General features: G+C 36.6%; 1 protein-coding gene across 24 annotated transcripts in view; it reads right to left on the reverse strand.

Annotated features, from left to right (window-relative positions):
* TNRC6A (trinucleotide repeat containing adaptor 6A) overlaps positions 1 to 25,552 on the reverse strand; it is a 120,622-nt gene that overhangs the window by 72,585 nt on the left and 22,485 nt on the right. For 8 of the 24 annotated variants that reach the window (XM_072603786.1, XM_072603627.1, XM_072603701.1 and 5 more), the window contains 3 exons: positions 25,308 to 25,385; positions 22,990 to 23,196; positions 15,727 to 15,817 (listed from right to left, as the gene is read on the reverse strand). The exons of 3 other annotated variants lie outside the window; for them this stretch is intronic. In XM_072603786.1, the coding sequence (XP_072459887.1) occupies positions 15,727 to 15,817; positions 22,990 to 23,076 (178 nt within the window). In that variant the 5' untranslated portion in view covers positions 23,077 to 23,196; positions 25,308 to 25,385. Of the gene's footprint in view, positions 1 to 8,333; positions 8,356 to 12,858; positions 13,037 to 15,726; positions 15,818 to 22,989; positions 23,197 to 25,307; positions 25,386 to 25,552 lie in introns of those variants that run through there. 13 more of the 24 variants (XM_072603635.1, XM_072603681.1, XM_072603689.1 and 10 more) reach the window with 5 other exon arrangements.

The raw sequence follows: 25,552 nt of genomic DNA on the forward strand, positions 1-25,552 counted from the left end.
AATTTCCTTTTTTGGCAGGACTTTAGTAAATGAAGGGAATGTTGTGAATAAAGTTTACCTAGATTTTTACAAAGCTTCCAATAAAGTATCTCATACTATTCTTGTAGAAAAGATGAAAAGACATGAATTAGATGATAACATAACCAGATACATGCAGAACTGATTATATGGCTGGACTCAGAAAATACTTGTTAATGATTCAGCTTGGCAGGGGATTTCCAGTAGAGTATCCTAGGGATTTTTGCTTGGTTCTGTGCTGTCAGAAGTGTGATATACCAAGAGAGCTAATGCAATCTTTGGCTGAATTAAGAGGGATAAGGAAGGTAACTTCAAGGACTAGGAAGATAGAATTCTACTGTACTTCCCTAATCAGAACACATCTGCAGTACTGTTTTTAGTTCTAGGTGTACAGTTCTGATAAAATGGAAAATGTCCAGATGAGGGCAATCAGGATGAAGAAGGGACTTGCGTCCATGTTATATAAGGATTAGTTGAACAAAATGGGTATATCTACTTGGGAGAAAAAAAAGACAAGGGGGGGGAAGGATGAAGGAGAGACTAGATTGGGACATAGCAGGTGCCAGATAAAGGCTTGTTGACTTGACTTATTCCATTTGATTCCAGGAAGCAAAACAAGCAACAATGGGTAGAAGTTGCAAAGAAGCAAATTCAGATTTGATGTCAGGATCCCAACAATGCGAGCCATTCTAAGAAGTCATGGATTCCTCCTCCTTGGAGGTCATTGAGCAGAGGCTGAGCCACCACTTGTGCATGTCATGGTGAGGTTTGCTTTCTGGTACAGTTGGACCAGATGGATATTTAGGTTACTTCTAACTCGCAAATTCTTTAACTGTCACCAGCAGTCTCTTGTTCCCTCTGCTAACAGTCAGAAGGTCCAAATGGGCAACGGGAAAAATTTAACACTAATCTACTGCCATTCTTTTTCCAGGATCACAGGATCTAGAGGTGGAGGGATCCTTGGAGGCCATGTTGAAACTCCCAATTTTATATGAGGAATCAATGGCTGAAAAAGCATTTAATTAGCATTGTCTACTACTTGTCAGAAACTGCCAGGTGTGAGGCTACAAAGACAAGAATAAGACAGTCCCTGCCCTAAAGGAGATTACATTCTAATACAGGGAGACAGCACATACAAGGCACTGGTGGCCAGGGAAGGGAATTTTCATCTGGTGAATCAGGAATGATGAGGAGAATCATAAAGCAGTCCACTGCCATACCCTTTACATAAGCAAATCTTCTTGGAAAAGTGACTGTATTTTGTGGGGCTTAGCTTCTAATTAGATGTGGGAGATAAATGGGATGGATAGGATTACCGGAGGCCAGAACTGTTTCCCATTAGTATTCTTTCCTTGATTCTTATACTTGATATAAGTTTATGGACAATAAAGTCAATGTCAATAATTCAGGGAAGTTCAGGAAAACCATTTCAGTATATACTTTTATAGTTTCTTAAAAGAAGTGCATGCGGATCAAAAAGGTGTTTCTAATTGCTTTTTTTCCCCCACATGAATGAAATTTTTCGGTGGTTATACTATGTTTTTACTTTTCTGGTTTAAGAAAAGTGACAACAATATGAAAGTAGCTATAAGCAACACCTTTCAGAATTAGTTCTCAGAATGTCTCAAAATAATTTCCTCAGAACAAAGTCCTCTTTTACTTTTTCTTACTTTTTTAATTCAGAACAGGTATTTTAACCCTATAGTAAAGGGAAAATAGTATTCTTTTTGTAAAGGTGATCTTTAATTAAGTAACTTTCAGTATAGAAAAGTTTGATTTCCCTAAGTGATTTGGCTGAATGATCAAAATGAATAGAGTAAGAAATTCAGAAGAACAATGGAGACTTGAATGAAACAATGTAGAACAATTAAACAAATAAACTACGCCAATTAATAAATGATTACAATAATACAAATGAAAAAATTCCTAAAAGGAAACTGAACTTTGAATAATTAAAAAAACACTGAAAGTTGCCATGAACAAATAATGTGATATACTGCCCTCTAACGACAGAGAAGCAGGAAACTACTACGACAGACGACTTCAGCTTGTCGGATGAGGTCATCGCACTGGATGCTTTTCTTTGTCAGAAAGAGAATGTTCCATGAAGAGGCAGGGTTTGAAAAAATAACGTTGTAAAAAAAAGACAAAAGGTATCAATAAAATCTTCAAAAACAAAGCATGAACTCTGCTTATGGACTAAAAGTAGCTGGGAAAATACAAGACAACCTAAATTTGCATACAAAAAGAGCTGGGCACTACTCAGGCACCATACCAGTGTAAAGTGGGGAGAAGGGAAGAATCAGAAATTCCTGATTAACGTCCAATACACCTGATAAGACTGCAGCTATAGTCTGGCAGCAATTACAGGTTGTCTGCTGAAAGAACGCAAAGGAACGCCTATTTATCAGCTCCTTGAGAATCGGCTAACCTTGCGACAAGCCATCCACCTGCCCCCAGGACTTCCTTTTATCCCTGTGCCTTTTCTCAAGGTGCAGAAAGGGGATGTGTGCTCTTTTTCCCCTCTTCCACTCTTCTTCACACAGCAGTAATGGCAACTTAGAGCAAAAACTGATAACAAGGCAGGACATGCATGCACTGAGTCAGAGAAGAGCTCCAAGACACCAATCTACTCTTCTGTGCAAAAGAAGGATTCTGACTTTCTTATGCAGACTGATAGTGGAATTTAGTGAATCCGAAGATTCAGTTTCAGTGGTTTTACTGTTTCTCTATCCATTTACATACACGGTTGGAGTCATTGTTTGTATTGTTTTCCTGCTTTGGCTTACTTCAATTTGTATTAATCCATGCCTTTTCATGCTTCTGTTAGAGCAAAAGAAAATACATAATTTTTTAAAGAAGTTCAGGTCAGCAAAGGTTGAATTTTTCAAGTCCTTCCTAAGTTCAGAGTATTGTAAGTACCAGAAATAAAATATATGTTCCAGGAAAGGATAGTTCTAGAAATTGACATAATTTTGGCTCAGGAGTCCATAGAATGGACTACTAGGAAATAGCATACAGATCAAGTGATTAAAAGATCTAAAGATTATAAGTAGCCTGTGGTTTCTCTATACAATGGCCAGATAAAATTTCCATAAGTATGTGCCTTTTGTGGTTGTCAGTTTAATGTCTCAGAAAAGCCAGGCTTCCCAAATAGTTAGGTCTCTCAACTGGGAACTCTGTGCCTTTCAATGAATTTGGGTTAAGTCCTGGTCTATACTCCCAAGAAACTAAATATTCATCTAGAGCCAAGGAATGAGATATTAGGAGCTAGAAGGAAGCTCCTACTCATTTTATGGGGCTGTAAAGGCTACTTATAACTTCCTGAATGTTAATGGCTATGGAATAAAAGTTTGGGAGTACAGAGGACATCTAAATTAGTGTCTGCTACTGTAAGGGCAAAAAGTTTCTGAAAAGTAGTTAGAAGCCTATATCTATGCGGTCCTTCATTATGTGGAACCCTCCATGGAATACAAGAATACTTACTACATCATAAGCAGGTTAATAGTGAGGTTATTAAATCACTATTTTTGAGTGGGAATTTTAGGTAAAATGAACAATTGCTCTTGGAGTCAAAAGACCTTGGCTCAACTCAAGTCTAACATTTACCAGCTATGTAACCCTGGTTAAATCACTTCCCTTCTGGGAGGCTCAGTTTCCCAGTGATAACATGGGAATGGTACTTGTACAACTTACCTCCCCAAGTTCTTATGTATGTGCACCACATAGTGCTAAGTGGGGTTATGAAGAAAACACAAGGAAGCTGTGGAGAGTAGAAGGAAGTGTGTTCTAACATCCAGACGTTTTTCAAGAACTTAAATGAGGAGTTATGGATATAATTATTGTTGTGGGGAGTCACTAGGGGGAGGGGTGGGAAGTGTCAGGTAGAGTATCTTGAAAGTGCATCTTCAGACAGTCCTAACAACCCTTAAAGGGCACATCTCACTTTGAAGGTCAGAAGTCACATCTCCAGAGGATGATGTTCCCTATGTTCCTGCTCTGTTTTTTCTTATCTGCTCATCTAATTCTGACTATACTCATTCCTTGGTGGTTTTCAGTCTGTTTTCCAAATTCATCACTTAACTAAAACCGCTCTCTCCCAAGAAAAAGTTCCAACACTCTCAAATGCCAAATCTAATGGTCTTTTCTTAGCCACCATCATTCTGGTTCTCCTAGTTGACCTCTCACCTTACTGATCACTCTTGCTCAGTCTCCTTTACTGGCTCATCATCCACATCAAGTCCCCAACTGTTGGTTTCACCAAAGCTGTGTTCCGGGCCCTCTTGCTTAGTGACCTTATCAACTACCATGGATTTAATTATCATCTCTATGCAAATGACTTCCAAATCCAGCCCCAATCTCTTTCTGGAATTCTAGTCCAACTGGCAACTGGATATTTCAAATTGGATTTCCAGTAAGTATCTAAAAAACCCAAATAAACAACATATCCAAAATAAAACTCATTATCTTTACCTCCAAAACCTGCCCTGAACTTCCCAATTTCTATAATGGACACCATCATACAAAGTTACCATCTCCCGCTTTTCTTCACTTACATACATACATACATAAATATACATATATGTATATATTTCCAATGAGTTGCCGCATTTTGCCATTTCCACCTCCACAACATCTCCTCCATAAAGCCATCACCTTACTGAAGGTCTTCATCACTCACCTAGATAGACTATTGCAATGGTCTTCTAATTAGTCTCTCCTTCTCTAGTTTTTCCCCAGTCCATTCTATCCTCCACATATGTGCAAAAGTAATTTTCCTAAAGAAAAGTTCTAACCATGTCACTTCTCTACTCAAACTGCAGAGGCTCTGTGTTGCTTGCAGGATCAAATATAAATTTCTCTGTTTGTTTTTTAGGGCCCTTCACAACCTGGCCCTAACCTATACATTACTGCCTTTCCTATGCCTCATTAACAATCCAGTAAGACAGACTTGTCTGTCACACATGGCTGTCCATCTCTTAGATCTGTGCCTTTATACTGTCCATTCTCCATTCCTTGGATGCACTACCTCTCACAAGAATCCTTACTTCCTTTAGAATGTACTTTAAAATGACCTTCTAGTCAAAATCTAATCTGGCCTCCTTCTTACATATCTCATATCTCTCCCTGAGAATGTACCTTCCTTGTGAGAAGGGTGTTTCATTTTTGCTTTTTTATCTTTAGCACACTTCCTGATAGATTAGTATGTGCTTAATAAATGTTCGCTGACTTTATCTCTTTTTAAAATCACTACCTTAATTCCATACCAAGTCTATAACCAATGGTAAGTCTCTCAGAAATCTGTTATTTTTTTCTTCATACACACACACACACACACACACACACACACACACACGGATACCTCATTCTTATTTTAACTTGTTTGCAATGATTCAACTACAAATATAAAAATTCAAAGTGATTACATACAAATTTTTAAACAATTTGTTCCTTAAAACTTCTAGGAACTTATTTCAAGTAAATCCAATTTGGTTTAAAGTTAATAGTTTAAGGAAGACTTCAGAGAGGCCTGGAAGGACCTATATGAACTGATGCAGAGTGAAAGGAGAAGAACCAGGAGAACTATGTACACAGCAACAACCACAGTGCACGAGGAACTTTTCTGGTAGACTTAGCCCTTCACAGCAAGGCAAGCACCTAAAAAATTCCCAATGCACTCTTGAGACAAAATGCCTTCCATACCAAAGAAAGAACTATGGAATTGGATCGCAGAATGAAGCAGACCATTTTCTCTTGTGTTATGTTTTATTTTGTTTTGTTTTCATAGTTTCTCCCATTCATTTTAATTCTTCTATGCAACCTGACAAAGGTGAAAATGTATTTAATAAGAATGTATGTGTAGAACCTACATAAGATTGCATGCCATCTCAAGGAGGGAGGGGAAAAAATCTAAGATATATGGAAGTGATTTTAGAAAACTGAAAACAAATAAATGAATTAATTTAAAAAATAGTTTAATTTCAAACCAAGCGTTTAAGAAATTAAACCTTCCTTTGAAGTTCCTGTTAATTCTTATAGGCTGAAGAACTTATATGAGTAAGCTATAATTATGAACTTTAGTCTGTCCTAATTTAGCATAACTTCATTTATTAGGGCGTATCTATAATGACAACAGGGAACATTTTCACAGTGTTTCATGGTAGCACAATGGTACATTTTAAAGAAATGTAAAGTGACCTGCCCTAGGTACTAGAATTAGTAAATATCTAAGGAAGGTCTTGAACCTAGGACTTTTTCCTGTCATGTAGTCAAAGCACTACATCATAATCTTAGTTTATAATCTGTAGGACTATAGATCCTGACTTAGAAAGTACCTTAGACAATTTATTAGGGAATGGCTCCTGCTCTTATATATCTGTTATCAATTCTATATTCTGAATATTGAACCTTTAATGGAAAAAATCTGTTGTCCAAATTTTCCACCAATTAATTATTTCTCTTCTATTTGCATTTATTCTGCTTCTGTGAAAGTTTTCAAACTTTTCAACCAAGTTTTTTCAAGTTTTATTTTGTGAAAAATCTATCCCCTTATTTGGGTAAGCTTTGAAAGCTACGGTCTTCCTTTTTCAAAGAATATGCATACCCAATGACTCAGTGAAAATATTAGGCATCTATCCCAAAGAGTTCAAGGATAGAGGGAAAGGATCCATATGTATAAAAATATTTATAAGAGAATTTTTGTAGTAGTTAAGAACCTGAAAAAAAAATGGGTGCCCACCAAATGGAGAATGACTAAACAAAATGAATACAATGGAATATGAGTGTTCTGTAAGAAATGACAAATTAACAGATTTAGAGAAACATAGGAAAATTGTGAACTCATTAAGAGAGAATGGAAAAATAATTTTTAAAATTAAAAAGCCGAAAATTAACAGGAGGAACAGTTTATGTGATGACAACAATAACAAAAAACTTTGAAAGATCTAGGAATGTTGAGCAACATACAATAATGACTTAAAAAGACTAATGAAGAAACAGACCTCCCACCTCTTAACAGAGAAATAATGCACTTGAGCATATGCAATGGGGCTATTAATGAGACATGCATTTTCAGACACAGCAATATACATAGATATATTATACATATTTGTTAGAAGTGGGGGGGGGGGGCTCCTCATTGAGAAGGTTTGGCATAGTAGGTCAATGGATAGTAACATAAAAAAAAAAGAAGCACTGATAAATTATTTTTTAAATGCACAGAACAAAAACTTGCAAACAAAGACACAAATAACATTTTTCTTACTACCCTGTTAAATTTAAGTTATTAATATACTTCCTCAAAACCAAACTAAATAATAGAAGTTCAGTTTCTTATATAAGCCTTTCTGTTTTGTATCCTGAAATGTTTGTTGCTAATTAATTAAGTTCACAATATAAAAGCAAATTTCCAAAGATAAAGGACCTTAGAAGTTAACTGGGCTCATAGAATCACAGATCAGAAGCTGAAGGGGACCTAAGAAGGCATCTAACTAAACCTCTCATTTTACAGATGATGAAACCGAGGCCAAGAGAAATTAAGTGACTTGCCCACAGTGATACAAGTGGTAAATGCAGAGTGGGGATTTGGTTCCAGGTCCTCTGACTACTTGTCTTTCTACTATAACATAGAACTATACTTAAAACTGATAGAAATCATGCTTCATTAACATTTTATAATTCTGGCTTTTGATTAAGGGGGGGACAGGGAAGGAAATAACATTTCAGAGATTTATACAGTGCCTGCACATATCTGACACTGTGCTAAGAACTTCACAATTATTATTTCATTTGATGTTCACCACAGTCCTGCAAAGTAAGTGCTATTATTATCACTGTTTTATAGTTGGGGAAACTGAGGCAAACAGAATTTAAGGGACGTCCCCAGGGTAACACAGTTAAATAAGTGTCTAGGATTGGACTTGAAGTTAGGTCTTCTTGGCTCCAGGCCTGGTGCTCTATTACACCACCTAATTAACTTCTTCCTCATTATTACTATTCACAGTCTCCAAAACCACCCATTTAGGAATGTGATATTTGCCTTTTACATAAAAGAGACGTTTAAAATTTAGCCACAGTAGGACATTTAGAAAAGTCAGTAACAAATAAGGAAAGGAAGGGGAAAAATTAATATGAGGAAAATTAGGAGTAATTTTTAACTTATCTGAGCTTATTATTATTTTTTCAGTAGTTCAACAGTTAAACTATGAGAATCTCTCCTTCTTCCCTTTTTTCATAAAGTATGAAATAGTATTCAACCAGCCTCACTTTAATTTGAAATGTAACAAAGTAAAAAACAAGAGTTTTAAGTAACGTACCTTTGATTTTTTGTTCAGTGGCCTAAAATAAAAACAAAAAACAATGTAAATATGAAATAGAAAGAAATGGATTTCTCTGATAAAATGTCGGTTATCACTGTACAAGCAATGGCTACTACTTTTACTGATGAAAAATGTGGATTTTAGAGTAACCGCACAAGACAAGGATCGCCCCCCAGTCTTCATTCTTGTTACTTGGTCTATTGATGCAAATAACATCTTTAAATCATTCTTTAGAAATTCTAAAGAGAAGCTCTGCCTGCTTAAGATCTTAATGATGACTGCATCTCTCTTAAGAAGAATTTAAATAGTTACGTTTATTTGCAAAATTTAAAATCATGATGCTGAAAGATACAAATCTATTTTAAAATATATTTTAAAGTCCTTGTTTCATAAAAGCAAAAAAACCCAACCACTCTGCTTAGCTCAAAGTAGTTATGAATATTTATTTCTTGAGGGTTAGAATGGAGATAGACTTCAGATAATCTCTGTAACCGAGGCATGGGATAGAATGGATGTTACTAAATCATTTTAATTATTAGTTTCAATTTTTTCCTCCAACAAAGTTTTCTGAAACTAGTGACTAATTAACAACCTTTACCTCCTATGTAGAATGAGTATTAATAAAAAGAAATGGAAAGAACAGGAGTTCCCAGACTTTTTGTGATGGTGAACGTAAAGTTATACTCACGAGAAGCCATGTCACTAATATGGAGGAGGAGAAGGGAAGAGAACTGGGATTAGTGGAGGAAGGATTGTGCTGATGGGAAAGTAATGAAAAATAATGAATGAGCATGATATCCCAGTAGCTAGTGGCCAGGCCACCTCCTTGAAGTCCCTTGGCATTTCAAGAGTCTCTGGGCCAAATGGAATTATGGTGGGGAACAAGTTGCCATTAAGGACAATAGGAAAGACTGGCAAAGAGCCTAAGTAATTCACAATCTGAATTAATTATTCCTTGAATAGTAGGTACGGAGCTGTTAAAACATGGAAGCAGAAGCTTATCTTTACTCAGTTAAAATAAATTTTGGGGAAATGAGGTGTACTGGTTCAAATATTCTAGTTAATTGTTACTACATATGGAATACATTGTCAAAAGAAATAACTGTGTAAGTGCCACAACCAACTACAATGCACATTACTGAATATCTCTCTGAGAACTCGGAGGGTACTTTAATATACTGTAGCACTTAAGCTACATTATGAACGTGAATGAACATGAAAATATCAGCAGATAAATGAGCTTTTTACTGTAAAGTGTTTAGAGATAAATATTATCTGAAGCAAAACTACAACTAGAGTTAAGACCAGCGACAATAGGGGGTGGAACAGAAAAAAGGAGTTATTAAAGAACTAACTGTGAGATAGTCTTTTAGAGCTTTTGTAAAGAAATCCTAGGTGTATCACTGCCAGAAGCAACAAAGAGAAATCTTCCTTCTGAAGCTACACAGTGAGAATGACCTGAAAATCCAATGTGTAAATCAGAACTGTTCTAAGTCAACTTAACCAAGTCACCCACTAGAATCATCTTATATTTCTGTGGAAGAAAACAAATTATTTCTATAACTTACTAAGACCCAAAGAAGTTAATTCTTATTTCTTAAGTGTCCCATAGCTCTAATTTGCAACTTATATAATCAAAAAATATAGCACTGTTTCAGATCAGTGGCCCTTATGGTGTGGTACTGTATCTGAGAGCAGCATTAAGGTATATTACATAGGAGAGCTGTCCTCCTCTATGCTGAACGAAGACAGAAAGATGTGTATCTTAAATTACAGGACTCCCATTTAAAAACATGAAACTTGATAAAGAAGTTTGTTCAAAAAATGAAAATCAAAAAGCACAGTCTAAGTTATCCAGGCTCATTGTCTCTTTTGAGTTAAAAATACTGACCATTTCACTATGAATACTATTATAAGATAAACTAGAAAGAGAAGAAACTCATATGAGTATAGTTTGCTATTAAGAAAATGACAGATTTGTGAGGGGGGAAAATTCCATAAGAATAAAATTTAAAAACAGAGTGGCATTTTCTCACTATTACTGTAATTTGTGAACTTAAGTTATTCTAAGGATAACAATGTATACCTTTTATGAACTGTAATTTTCTTTAACTTTCATCATTTTATTTTACTACATTTTTATAATGAATATGGTATTTAAAGTAATGAAATAGTATTCTTTTAAACATGTTCTACAGGCATCTCTTATTTTAGAGAACAGATATATTTATAGGATCATAGAATTTAGAGCTAGTAGGAACTTTAGATATGTTCTACATTTTACAGATGAGGAAATTGAGGCTGCCACTTTCCAGGGAACTCACAAATAATTCAAGAGAAATTCAAATTCAGATCCCCTGTTTCCAAACCCAGGGTTCTTTCCACTATACCATTCTGCTTCTCCTTTAAAAAAATCAGATGTTTCCTCCAAAAAAACTGCAGCAGACAAGTGAAAGCATATTTATGAATAAGTAGTTAAAATGTCAGACAGAACCAGAGCATGCTGGGTGCTTAATTATCTAAGAGTGCTTCCTGACTCTAGGATTATACTTCAGTCCCCTATCTGCCAAAAGGAAATTCTCCCAGGTCAAGATCTCCCAATTCCACAGTCTGAGCTCTCAGACCTTCACTTCATTTCTTTCTGGCTGGTCATTTACAATACAAAATAGATCAGGCTACAAAATCACATTATATCATATACTGCAATTTAGCAGAATTAAAAACCATTAGATCCCACCTCCCAGCTGCTAATGCCATCTCCTTTCAGACTGTCTTCCATTTTCATTCTCTCTCTCTCTCACATATACATAATATACATATTTGTAAATAAATTTTGATGTATCTAGTTATATACACATGGTCTTTTTTCTGTATCCTTAAGATCAGCAATAGTATCTAGCACAGAGTAAGCATTTAATCAGAGCCTGTTAATCAGAGTTCCAGTCCTCATATTTTAAAGATAAGAAAACGGATGCCCAGAGACGTTAAGCAATTTGTCCAAAGTCCAATGGCCTAGTAAAATGAGAAGCTGGAATGAACATGATGAATTCCAGCCTAAAATTTCTTTAAAATCAAGGCCTCAAGCCTTAAAAGAAATTATACTTCATCAGTGCTTTAAGTCTCTGAAGCGCATTTACTTAAAACAAAGGATTTCTTTTTCTACTCTGTCATTCAACTTGTCCTCTACCTCATGTTAGAGTCATCATAAGATATAGGCCACATTTTCTACTGGATTTAATATTTTGTGTTTACTATATGGTAGCTACCTCTAAAAGGGGGAAAGGATAAAATTAATAAGAGTCTTGTACAACAGCATATGAGCTTTTAAAATGGATTCAGTTATCGAAGTTGGCATCTACATTGCAATGGGATTGGAATGTCATAGAATTAGCATTTGTTGATAAGCACTTTCATATCATACTCTAGGCTGGAATTAAAAGAAAACCTTTTTAGAAACTCAGGTGTGTTTAGCTTCTGGAAACCTCTTAAATACTGGCAGTGATTTTTCTAATCATCACTATTTACTATCTGTCTTACCAAACCCAGAGGCAAGAACCCAACTAAGACACTCAATTTAACAGTACAGGCTTAACCACATAAATGGACTTATGAAGAATTCTATGTAGATTGTAAAAAAAAAAAAAAAAGTCAGGTTAATATTTTTCTAATAGGTATCTTACCCACAAATAAGTTTCCAAATGCTATTCCAGAATTTGTAGTCTAGCTACATTATTGACTCTAGATCAAAATTACTTTACAAATTAATATTAATAAAATATTCAAAACAGGCAAGGTATTTTACTTAGCAGAGTAGATAAGACACAGATCAATTAAATTCACATTAAAAAGACTTCTTAGGTCACTGGCTCCTGACATTAGTGAAAGATAATGATAACAAATTCCATAACTTTTCAAACTTTACAACGGGACAAAATGAACTGAAAAAGGCACCAAAGGCTTCTATATTAGACATATTTTTGATTCAGTAAAACAACAATTAATTCTACAAGTATAGCTCAAATAACAATTAATAACTGGAGCAAACCAAACAACTGACACAATACATAAGCAAACAGACCATATTCTCACATTAAATGTTGCAAGTTTTATTTAACACAACTTTGCAAGATCTTGACAAGTTATAAACCTAACATTAAAAATGGGCAAAACATGATAGGACCTTTACAGCATACAGAATCACTGAGTAGAAAGCTAATATTTTGTTGAAAAAAGTTTTTTTTTTTTCCCCAACTGGCTGACCTACAAAATTCTAAGACCTGAAAATGGTTGGAGTTAAGATTCTGTCACTGACACAGCACTGCTTTACCTATCTTTAATAAACTTTAAGTGAGAAATATTATCTAGCTCAAGGGCTGGACATTTAAAATAACAGAATTTCTTCTTCCCTCTGGAGAAAAACAAGTCTAATTCCTCTTCCAGAAGAAAGTCTCTTGATCATAACCATCATGACCCTGACCTGTCCTCTTCTTCACACTAAACACCCCCAGATCCTTCAACTTACCTGCATACGACATAGACTCAAGGCCCTTCCCCACTTTGGCTGGCCTCTTCTGGAAGTTCTCCAGCTTATCATTGTTCTTCTCAAACTGTGGAGCCCAGAACTGATCGCAAAACTTGAGACAAATTCAGAGAGATTATCACCTCCTTTTTTCTTGGAAGGCAAGCCTCTCTGAACGCTGTCCAAGATCTAATTAGCTTTTTTGACTGCAATGTCGTTATTGGTTTATACCGAACTTGTAGTCCACTAACCCCTCCTCCCCCCAGATCTTTCTCAAATTGCTATCTAGCCATATGTCTCCCATCCTGTACTTGGAAAGCTGATTTTTTAAAACCCAAATGTAGTTTTTCATTTATTCTCTGAGTTTCAACTCAGATTCAGCAAAATGTTCTAGTTTGTTAATGTCTTTTTGGATTCTATCACTGTCACCTATCATTCCCAGCACAGCATCATGGGAGAATATGATGGGCATGCCATTTATACTTTTATGTATAGTATGAGATACTTTATTAAAAGCTTTGTTAGAATCTAGGTAGACTATAGACAACATTCCCTTCATTTACTAATTTAGAAACCCTTATCAAAAAAAGAAATGAAGGTTGGAATGACATGACCTGTTCTTGATGAAACCATGCTGGTTCCCTGTAATCACTTGCCCTTATCTAGAATTTTCCCAGGAACTGAAGTTAACTTCATTAACCTAGTATGTAGATTTGATTTTCTTTCCTTTTTTGAAAACTGAACCAAGATTTGTCCTTTTCTGGTCTTGTGGAACCTCTCCCTTTACGTGGTCTTTCAAATATTGATGGTGGCTCAGAAATCCTGCCAGTTTCTTCCTTATTCAAGGATGTACTTCATCTGGACAAGGTGACTTGAATTCAAGGATAAACAGATTATCGTGGGTATCAAGACCCTAACAGTCATTTTTGTTTGTCATTTCCAATGCAAAGATCATTCTCTTTGGCAAAGAAAAGAGCAGCAATGTGAGAAGTGAGCACCACTGCCTTTTCTCTGAACTCCCCTTTCCTTCATCCAGCTGTGCAAAGAGGTTCCATTCCTTTGATCCTTTTCCCCACTCCTAATATAGAGATGGAATCTGGATCCCTGATTTCCTCAGGCTAGGGAACTCCCAGGTAGGGAAACTTCATTGCAACTTTATAAACAAAATGACAAGAACAACAAATTCCCTTTGCCTCTTCAGTTTCCTTGCACTTCTGACACCATTTACAGAGCCATGCTCTTACATTCATCTTCCATTATTTGGCCAAGCTTCTCTTTCATGCATTTTTAAAGAAAATCTAACTTGCTTGATGAGTTACCTGACAGTCTCTTTAGACAAGCCCCACTCTTCCTCCTCACTGGACTTATTTTCCTCCCTTTTCTTCAGAATGTTATTCTTAAGATCTCCTATTCCTTCTACAGACTTGTGGTCCATGAAATCTTAAACTATCTTTTCTCTGAAAACTTTGGAATTTGCATTCCCTAAATCTAGAATGCACCTCTGACTATACTTAGATTTCCTCTCCTCTATTATAAATACAAAGAGGGAGTGATCACTTCCCTCCAGGTTCCCACCATTTTTACTACAGTAACTAGTTCCTGTGAATAGAACTTCTCTTTGTAGTTCCTCAACTTTTTGAAGGATGAAATTATCATTAAGGCAAGTCAAGAACGCTATCTATTTGGGCATAATGAGAACTCCAACAAATATTTGGATAACTGAAGTCCCTCGTGACTACAGCACGCCACTGTGTGTGACAAGTCTGTGATAGATTTTCTGAACTTCTCATCTCTTTTTGTCCAGTTGGTCTGTAGTGGAACCCAACGACAAAATCACTTCTCTTCTTCCCTTCATTGATCTTCATTCAAATGTTTTCATAGGCTTCATCTCTCTAGTTCCTAGATTTTCTCACCTGAGCATGCCTCTGAAATATACAGTTCTATCTCATCCTACTCTCTTTGACTTTTACATGGTTTTGTTTTATTTTTAGGATAAGTCATACCTATATCCACATACCATATCCAGTCATTGGTTTCACATAATTATCAATAATTATCAATGACTGGTGAAGTCAAATTTACTTCTTTGTGTTAGGATCTCTAATTCCTCTTGCTTTACTGCCTAAATTTTGGGTATTTATCCCCTTTCTTCTGTACTGTCTCATGTGATCTTTGGGTATCTAAACTGCTATTTTTCTATTTTTACTGTAGATACTTATGGTATTTTCTCCAAGGATCCTAATTTCAGACTATTTTTGGGGGGTTAAAGTCTTTTTGATTACATCTGTAAGACACCAGAAAAATGTCCAGGAATAGCTAGGTATCTCATCGCTATATTTTCAGCTATGATCCTACAGTCCAAATCCCATTCTGTACACCAAGTTCCTAGCCAGATGCTCACTTCTCAAATCAGTTTTTTTTTCCTTCTGAATCCCTTGCCAGCAATGATTATGGTAATAATGAGGGGAAATAATTTATGTTCCCACAGTATTTAGTTTCTTGCCCAAGAATCTCTGGCAAAACTTGGTAGATTTCTTCTATCAATTACGCCCATATGAATTACACAAGTGGATGAATTCATCTATTTGGAGTATGATTGTTTGTCTAGTGTTTTGTAAAAGATATTCTTTTGTGGGGATGGGTTAGATTACATAACAACTGAGGTCCCTTTCAACCCTGAAATGACTATTATAACAGCTTCCTAATTGGTTACCTTGACTTCATTTTCTTTTCTTAATTAACTAAGCAAGGTGGTACAGTGGAGAGAGCACCCCTTTGCAGATATAATGCAACAAAAGCTTTTGAAAAAAAAATTTAGGTGAAGCAATTTTCATTTCTTAAATTATATGTTTATATTTAAATACACATTACCTTCTTTTGAGCAGCTTCCTTCTTTTTCTTGTCGTCCTTTCTCTTTTTCCTTTCTTCCATCAACTGTTCTTCCTCTTCTTTCACTAAATCCCTGAACCACACAGGTTGCAATTAACTTTCCCAAAACATATTAGGGAACACATACATGTTGCATACAGCTTATTTTTACTCCTCATATGAGGAATAACAACAGGCCATTATACCTCTCCTATTTTTGTGACTTTATTTCAACAATGCAAAAAAAATTGTCACCTAAGTTTAAAGCTATGACATAATAAATAACTGGTAGTTTTTGGCTTTTACTTGGGGGTGGGGTGAGGAGGGGATTTTGGGACAGTACAGACTTGTGATTTCATCAGTGTAAGGAACTCATGAGAGAAGAAACCCCCTTCCCCATCTATGCATATTTGTAACACATCTGTAACTGAGAAACTAAGAGCTGCCTAAGGCACTCAGAAATTAAGTGACTAAAATATTACCACACAGTTACTGTGTCAAAAGTATTTCTTCCTAGGATATACATATATCAGGGACTCTAACCACACATACTTTACATTATGTAATAATCTTGACCATTTTATCAGCACACACTTATTGACACATTTAAAATAAATTTATTTCAACTTCTTGCAACAGATATTTTTGATCATTCCTACAATTAATTCTATGATTTTACTCTGGTAGCACTAATCTATGTCAATTAAAAACAAACCAAAAAAAACCCTTCCCCACTATCTGAAAAAGGAAGTGAAGGCTTCCTTGCCTCCTAAACTCCTATGAACATCTCCATGTGCTAAAAGAAATAAATAAAACAGATATGAGTTAACATCATGGTACGGTGGTTAATTTTTGTGACCATACTACAGTATAACCAGGAAGATATGTTAATAGGCAGGTCCTATGAAAATACATTGTCACAACCTAGACAAAGGGCAAACCCTTCTTGGCTCCACTCTTTTCTCCCTACGTACAAATGCAGGTCTAATTTGAGCTACAATCTGTCACCTCCGAGTTTCCGTGCTACTAAATGTCCTCAATACTGCTACTTGAAAAAATATATATATATGTCATACTTATCGACTTATAAACTCTACCTTCAGTTCCCCTCAAAGTGCCACGTCACTAAACAGCTCATGCCCGGCAATCTCTCAGTAGCAAACTCTTACCACCTTCTCTCTGATTCTCGACATGAGCAATTTCTTCCTTTAATACACATGTTCCATACTTACTATTACACTGAGTTGTGCTAGGGTGAACGGGGGTGAGAAGACATGAAGACAAGGAAGATGTGCTCTTTGCTGACAAGAAGTGTTTATATAATGTGCCACCTCTGCTCCATTTCAACTGCTCTTTTTCAATAGGAAGAGATTTATTTTGATTCTTTAAAAAAGCAGGTGACAATGTAGTGTGATTAAAATAAATCAACCAGATATAAGGCTGCTGCCATAGCGTGAGTGTGAAGGGATGGGGACCCCAGAAAAGGCAATGGCAGTAAAACTAATAGTGAAGGGAAAATCTACGAGAAATTTTGCCTCTAGATTCCTATCAGACTACGACAGCATAGTACAATAAGTGATGCTCACGATGACCCGTAAGTTATCAAGGAAAGATTAAGATATCGTCTTTCAGTATCCTATATGGGAAAAGGCAGAAAAATATGCATACATTTTTAGAAAAGTTTCCATTTAAAGCAGGCCTATACCACACACGGCTCCGCCCATGGGTGGCATGTTGTACAGGCCTGTTTTATATTCTCTTTATTTTTTGCAGGCCACCCAAAATCTTTTCGCAGGACAAATGTTGTGCAGGCCTGATTTAAAGCAATTAAACTGACTTAGAAGCTCTGGATCCTGGGAATTCTCATTTTGGGATTTCTTTCAGGAGGTGATCTGTGGATTATATCTATTTCCATTTTGCCTTCTGCTTCTAAGGCAATTTTCTTTTCAGATTTCTTGAAATATGATGTCGAGACTTTTTCTTTTTGGTTTAGTTTTCAGGTAGTCTTTGTTTTTAAATTCTTTAATTATTTTCTCCAAGATCTGTTTTCCAGATTAGTTTGCTTTTGCTTTTATTTTCTTCAGTCAAAAGACTGAAAAATATTTAATATTTTATTTTTTTATATTTCTCGTCTCATAAAGTCATTAGTACAGGACAAATCTTATTACAAAATCCCTGAGTGCAAGTCCCCTTTCTCAGTCTACACTAGATCTATGACCCTGAATTGGGTTATAAGCAACCTATCTATCAAGTGGCACCTACTTCCAACTCCTTCTGGGAGGTACCAGTGCCCCTTATGGTTCTGAAACTTCTTGGTCTGGTGTACATGCTCTCCGCACATGGCATGCTACGGGTTAGACCCTATTCCCAGTACCCAAAGACCTCTCCTTTTCTGTTTGTTTGTTTATTTGGGAGGAGAGAAGGAAGCCTGGCTATGCTTCTTCCTGCAATATTCCGTATTGTCTCCACCTTAATTAATGGAACACTTCACTCTTGTTTGCCTCTTGGAGGCTATCTGGTTCTGGCTATTTTTGAGGGTCCTTTTTCCTATTGCTGATGAACTTCTGGATGACTTTCTGTGGAGTTCTGGGTGAAAGAAGTAATTTCAGCATTTAGGGTTTAAGGTTAGTTTCTCACTGAATTTGTTGATCATCATCCAATATACTGCAAATTTCAATGTTTTGTTGGAGCAGGTATGTGGGAACTACGTTCTACTGGAAGTCTGTCGCCCTCACTAGTCAATAATCTTTTTATCTGTCCCTCATTTATGAACTAGAAAATATGCCACAGTGGTTGTTTGAGATGTTACTGAGTGATTCATTCCCATGTTCTTTCCACTCTGGACAAGTACCAACAGTTATATGAAAAAATGCTCCAAATTACTAATGACTAGAGAAATGTGCATTAAAGCACACTGGAGGTTCTACTTCACAATCATCAGATTGGTAGTGACCAAGAGAATATAAACTTGTAAACCACATGCACGGTACCTACTTTCTCCATAAAAGTGTTATAAGAATCATCTCCATGCACATCTAAGACAGTCTTAATGAGAATGTCAGCATGGAAAAGGTAGGTTTTAGCAAGGATTATCCTAAAGGTGACCAGATCCCTACTATTCTACCGCGTTCATTGTTTGATTATAAAGATACATTTGATTTGATTAAACACCATTTTAAAGGCCCTTTTTTACCACATCCAAATGCATCATCCATCCAAACATTAAAATCATTCAAGTTTCCTTGAAAGATAATTGTTTAATTACCTTATTCAATAACCTTCATAAACTTCAGAGGCAAAAAATAAAGAGCTGTATGCTCACCAAACATGCTCCCCACTGTGATGCAGGATCCTGGTCTAGAAGGGACCTCAGAAGCAATTCTGACTAACCCTTTCTTTTTTTTACAGATGAGAAAATTAAGGCCCAGGAATATGAAATGATTCGCTTAGTAAAATAGTAAGTGTCAAAGACAGAACTGAATTATTTTTCTTGTTACACAACACCTCTGGACAGAAACAGGAGAACCAGATACAATGATTTTGTACTGGAAGAGACGTTCTTGTGTTTGCAAATGATATTGTACCCAAGGACAACAAAGAGCTTCTTGGAAGAGATTCATACATAACTCTTCATGGTTTTGGAATGACAATCTACATGAGAAAGTGTATCAATAATGTCCATTCTCTAGATCATAACATGTAGCTGGATTAAAACCAATAGCACATATCATTCAGTAGGTATATATCGGCAGAGAGAATACAAATAGACTACCAGATGAGCCCAGAATTAAACAGAACAGCAGACTGCATTGCCTTTGGGAAATTACAAAGTTCTTTGAAAAACCCCAAATTTCTTCAGAAACAAAGACCCCTCTTTCTTAATACCAACATTCTGCCACTCTTGTGGCACAGCTGTGAGACATGAACAAGGTGAAAATGAACATCACATAATCAATAATACAGAAGGGAATGGTGAGTATGCGTAGACTGGAAGATACAACAAATAAGAATTTATCAGGGAAATTTATGCTAGGAAAGGAAGATAGGCTGGCCATTTGGCAAGATGTAATTGGGTAAGAGGATAAAGTGAAAAATAAAGGAAGGGCTCGAGCATATGGACTCCCTGTGGCAAACATGGACAAAAGTCACAAAGGATGGGCTGGCAAAGCTGGGCTACAGCCTGTATCATCTAAGGGAAGATCCAAATCAATGAAATCATCGATTTACTTCAGTATTTGAGACAAGTCCTCCACTTGTTTCTTTGGTTCCATCTTCCTGACTCCTGAGGAACTCTGGAGAGCATTCCCCAATGCTCTCCCTTGCTAGTAGTTCTTTCCCTTTCTTATTTCAAACATATATAGGTCTCCCTCACTCTGATTACTTCATTTTACCTACTGATCCTTCTAGCTACTTGTAGCTTCTTTCATCTTCCCTTCTACTGAAAGACTTCTGGAGTCATTTTAAAGTCACCATGATCACTTTCTTCTCCCATAATACTTTTTTTTTGCTTAAAAATTCCATTTATCTACACAGTTCTAAATCCCACCCCCAAATTGAGAAGTTAAGAAATACAAAGCTCATTACAAATATATATAGTCATGTAAAATTTTGTGCAATCAAAATGGTCTATTTCAACATTTGTGACCTATCTCTTACTTGGTCAAGAACTCTTCCCCAAGCCATAGATCTGACAGGTAATTTCTTCCATGCTCCACTAAGTTGCTTATGATATCACCTTTTCTGTATAAATCACGCAGCCCTCTGGAGATCATCTTAACATACAGCTGGAGATGTTGGTCTACACCTAGTTTCTACCAGACTGTCAGCTTGTCCAACAGTTTTTGTTAAATTGCTGGGATTGAGCAAACATTACATTGCTGTGCTCATTGGCTTCTGGCATATTGTGCACTTATCAGCGTTTCTGTTCCTCGCCCTGCACCAAACTGTTCTGATGATGATGGCTTTGTAGCACGGTTTGACTGTGAGGTCTTTCTGCTCATTTTTCTTCATTGACTCTATGACTCTTCACCTTTAGTTCTGCCAAATGAATTGCTATTATATTTTCTAGCTCTATAAAGTAGTCTTTTCGTAGTCTGATGCTGAACAAATTAAGTAGCATTGTCATTTATACTGGCTTGGTCTAATCAGAAGCAATTCATGATTTTTCTAATTATTTAGATCTTTGAGTGGATTGTTCTGTAACTGTGTTCATAAAATTCTTGTCTGTGTCTTGGCAGGTAAGACTCCCACAATTTTATATTGTTCATGGTTATTCTAAACGAAATGTTTCTATCTCTTCCTGCTGGATTTTGTTGGCAGCATACAGAAATGCTAATGATTTCTATGAGTCTATTTTTATATCTGCAACCTAGTCAAAGTTGTTCATTGTTTATTGAATTGGTTTTTTGTAAACTCTCCAGGGTTCTCTAAGTAAAACACCACGATATCTATCATCTTCAAAATGTGAGTTTTGTTTGTTCTTTGCCTATGCTTATTCATTTATTGTTATTGCTAGAATTTCGAGTACAGTATTGAATAGTAATGTTAATAATGGAAATCCTGGTTTTACTCCTGATCTTACTGGAATGGTTACTTATTAGCTTTTCCCTATTACAGATAATGCTAGCTACTGATTTTAGATGGATAGTGTCTATTATTTTAAGGTAACCTCTATTAATTCCTATGTTTCCTAATGTGTAGTTTTTAAAAATAGGAATAGGTATTGTCAAAAAAAATTTTTCTGCATCTATTGAAACAATCATGACTTTTGCTGTTCTTGTTATTAATATGGTCACTTAGGTTTATATGAAACCCATCCTGAACTGCTAGTACAAGCTCAATAATGTTGATTGGGCCAGATGACGAAACAGTGGCAGAGACTCTTGATCAGATGGTGACCTACATAAGGGATAAGGGGTGGGAAATTAACCCGAAGAAAATCCAGGGTCTAGCCCATTTAGTTAAGTTTTAGGGAACACAACGGCCAAGGAAAACCCAGAGAATTCCAGGCATTGTCCAAAATAGGCTACTGCCATTTATTTCCCTAAGATTTAAGAAGTCTAGAGACTTACTGGCTTCTGTACGTCTTGGAACAATCCTCACCTGGATATCCTGAGGGTCCCCATTTACTGAGTCACCCACAAGTCCTTGTCTTGAAAGAAGACCCAGAACAGGTCCTGGAAGATGTAAAGCAAGCTATTCAGCAGTCTCTCCCCTTAAGCCCTCATGACGCTGCAGGGGAGGTCTCCACCCATAAAGCCCAGGCTGGGTGGAGCCTTTGGCAGGCACCAAGGAGTAGCCAGAATAAGTCAGTGTTAGCTATCTGGATCTCCAAGCTCCTCAGGGTAGCCAATCACCACACTGACTTTGAAAAGCAGTTGCTTGTCTCTTACTGGGCCCTAGTTGCTAGGGATGATATAGAGGCATACAATCATTCTTTGTCCAGAGTTGCCTGTAACAGGTTGAAAGTGAGGCAAGATGGTCCCTTTTAGCAAGATGGCTAGAGCTTCTATTGCTAAATGGAAATGGCACATTACAAATCATGCTTGCCTAGATTCCTCTGCTATTAGTATTTGGTAACTATGTAAGAGACTGAAGTCTCCAGTTCAGACTCTGGAACCCTGCTTCCTTCTCTGCCCAGTACGCTCCCACAGAATGTCATTTTGCCTGGTTAACCAACTATGTAACTGGGATTTCAACAAGCACTATCTGTTAATAGGAGATACATTTGGAGTAGGGTACTGGCAAGTCCTAGTTCAGTGAGGTCTAAGCTACATAGCTGGCATCGTAAGAGAGTCTGAAGGTAGGGGCAGAAGATCTTTATCCATATAAATTCCCTTGACTGTGGACATGAGTCTGGCCAATGTGTCTAGGGCCTGGAGAGTACAGGACTTCAAATAAAGGAATTTTGCTGCTGTTTCTCACTGCATATAAGTGCTTATGGACCATGTCAGCACCTAGCAGAGATGTATGCTAAACAACTAGGTTGGAGCTATTGTAAGAGTAGCAGAAGTTAAGGAGTGGGGTCAGTGTTAATTCAGACATTTGGGGTGGTAATACCATTCTGTGCTTGGCACAGGACCATATGATCCCCTCACTATGGACAAGTTATTCCTAATTCCAGTGGCCTTCCTGTCCCCAACTGGCAGAACGGCACTCTCCCATCTCAGGTTAAGAGCGCTGCCCCTACTGATGAACAGTTGCATCATTATGCATTTGACTACCCATGTTAGGTATCCAACTTTCCAGAAGCCAAACTTATAGTACCTGGAAAGCAGAGAGACTGCCTTGTCCAACAGCTTCTTGGATCTTCAGAAAAAACTTAGCTGATAACAATGGATTGCTTCTGGACATAGTTCTGGTTAATCATCTCTGGCTCTTCCTTATTCTCTCCCCAGAAGAGAGTTGCTTTAACCTCAAGGTCCTTGCACCTCAAGGGGCTCTACACACCCTGGAGAAATAGCTCAGGTCCTTCTGAAGCAGGGAGGAAATACTTAGGTTAGTCTCCACATTTCTGTTTTGTTCTATCTCTCCCCTTTAGGTACTGCCTATGCTGGAAGGTCTGTTCTATAAAAGACTTAAAACTTAGTCCTTTCAAAAGAGGAAAGAAAGGCCCAGATTCCATATTTTTTTTTTCCTTTTCCCTCATTCCCCCTTTTACTACCTATGCAGGAGGACTGTCCAGCCATTTAAGTGGTAAAAAAGATGAACATTTTTCTCCTCTCATGCAACCTGATTGACTCCAGCTTCCCTGATGCAGCTTTATGGTCTAGAAACATAAAAGGTCCCAGCTATGTGTTATCTGGGCCTCTCATACTTAGTGTGTACATAAAACCATGAGAGTTGACATACCCTGATAAGTTACTGAGCACACTATTTCAATCAGAGGTGAGAGGGTCTGTTCAGAAAAGCTAAGTACTACTGTATAATTGTTCTATATCCTTGCTGTGTTTGGGTAAAGTAAACCTCCTTTTTTATATGTTTAGGGACATGTGAATGCTTCATTTTGTTCCACCATCAAGGTGGAACATAACAGGAACCTGGCTTGAGTTTAGAACCATGCCTACAACAGTTTCCAAATAATTTTTAATCTTGGATTCAAAGGTCCTTATTGAATGTAATTTTTATTTCATCATGGTCAGAAAGAGATGCATTTTAATATTTCTGCTTTTCTGCATTTGTTTGTCATGTTTTTATACCCTAATATAGGGTCAATTTTTGGGAAGATGCTGTGGTAGATAATAATAACTGAGGAAGCAATATGAACTATAACACTTACTAGAAAAATTGGCATAATGAATAGGTCAATGGACTCTCCAGTCAGTCCAAAGACTCTGAATACAGAAAAAGACTTTAATGTATTAAAAATAATTAATCAAATTAGACCACTTAATTAAAAGAAAACAAACAGAATATAAAATTAGGTAACCTGATTTCTAATTGGAAGAATTTGATTTCTAATTGGAAGAAATAGGGACTTTCCAAGTTGGGAAGGGAAGAGCAAATTGGTACAATTGCCTGAAATCAGAAAAAGAGGTATCCCTTTCCCCCAAGCATCTGCATACTATTATAGGAACATGGAAACAACTACCGACTGACCAATACAGGGCCAGTTTTCATATAAGACATATGAACTGCTTGAGATGTAGAATTGTGAGAAAACTCCTTGCATCACTCTTTGGATCTAACTGGGTTTCTGGTCAGCATAATCTAGATTTTTAGTCAAGGGTCTCAAAGCCACAGGTAGAGGTGGTCCACCTACCCAGCCATGCAGGTCTGGGTTCAAACAATATAATGAAATTTTTTCACAATTTCCATAAATGAATAAAATCTTCTCATAAGACAGAAATTGGATTAGCCCCATAACTGAATAAATAGAGAACTGAGTTAGATCCAGAATTGAGTCACAAGATGAAGTCAGTGTGGTTCATTCAATTCGCAGTGCTATTTACAGCTGAGCAATAAGTATATTCCTTTCTATGTCCCATTCAATATTCTCCACAGGTGTATTGTAGCAAACTTTTCTAAAAGTCAATTTATCTCCTTAATTTCTCTTGTGGTTAGATTTATCTAGGTCTGAGAGAAACAACTATTCTAGTTTTATTATTTCCTTCTGTAACTCTTTTAACTTTTCCTTTAAGAATTTAGATGCTATGCCATATAGTACATATATGTTCAGTATTGGTATTAATTCATTCTCTATTATATCTTTTAATAAAATTCAGGTTCTTTGTTTATCTCTTAAATTAGGTCTATTTTTGCGTTTGTTTTGAGATTATGACTACCACTCTGCTTTTTTTACTTCAGCTGAAGAATAAAGGATTTTGCTTCATCCCTTTAACTGCGTTTTTTTCTGTTTCAAGAATATTTTTTGCATATATTGTTGGATTCTGGTTTCTAAATCACTCTCTTATTCTCTTCCATTTCATGGGTAAGTTCATCCCATTCCTAGTTATTACTGCTGTATATTTCCTTCCATTCTATTCTCTTATATTTTCTTTCTCCCTCCCTCCTCCATCCCTCTTTGAGAGTGTTTTACTTCTGACTACTGCCTCCCTTAATCTACCCTCCCTCTTATTTCTTACCTCCTTTCTCTTAATCCCTTCTCCTTTCCTCCTGGGTATGATCCATTTCTATACCTGACTGCAGGCACATTCTTCCCCCTTTTAACCAGTGCAGAAGAGAGCAAAGTTGAGTGTTGATCATTCATTCAACTACTGCCTCTGCTGTATAAACTCTTCCTTGCCCATTCCATTTATATGAGATAATTTCCCTCATTCTTCTCTTTCTCCCATCTTCCAGTGCATTCTACTTCTACAACTTCTTTTTG

Source organism: Notamacropus eugenii, chromosome 1 (genome assembly GCF_028372415.1).
Source record: "Notamacropus eugenii isolate mMacEug1 chromosome 1, mMacEug1.pri_v2, whole genome shotgun sequence".
Classification (NCBI taxonomy): domain Eukaryota; kingdom Metazoa; phylum Chordata; class Mammalia; order Diprotodontia; family Macropodidae; genus Notamacropus; species Notamacropus eugenii.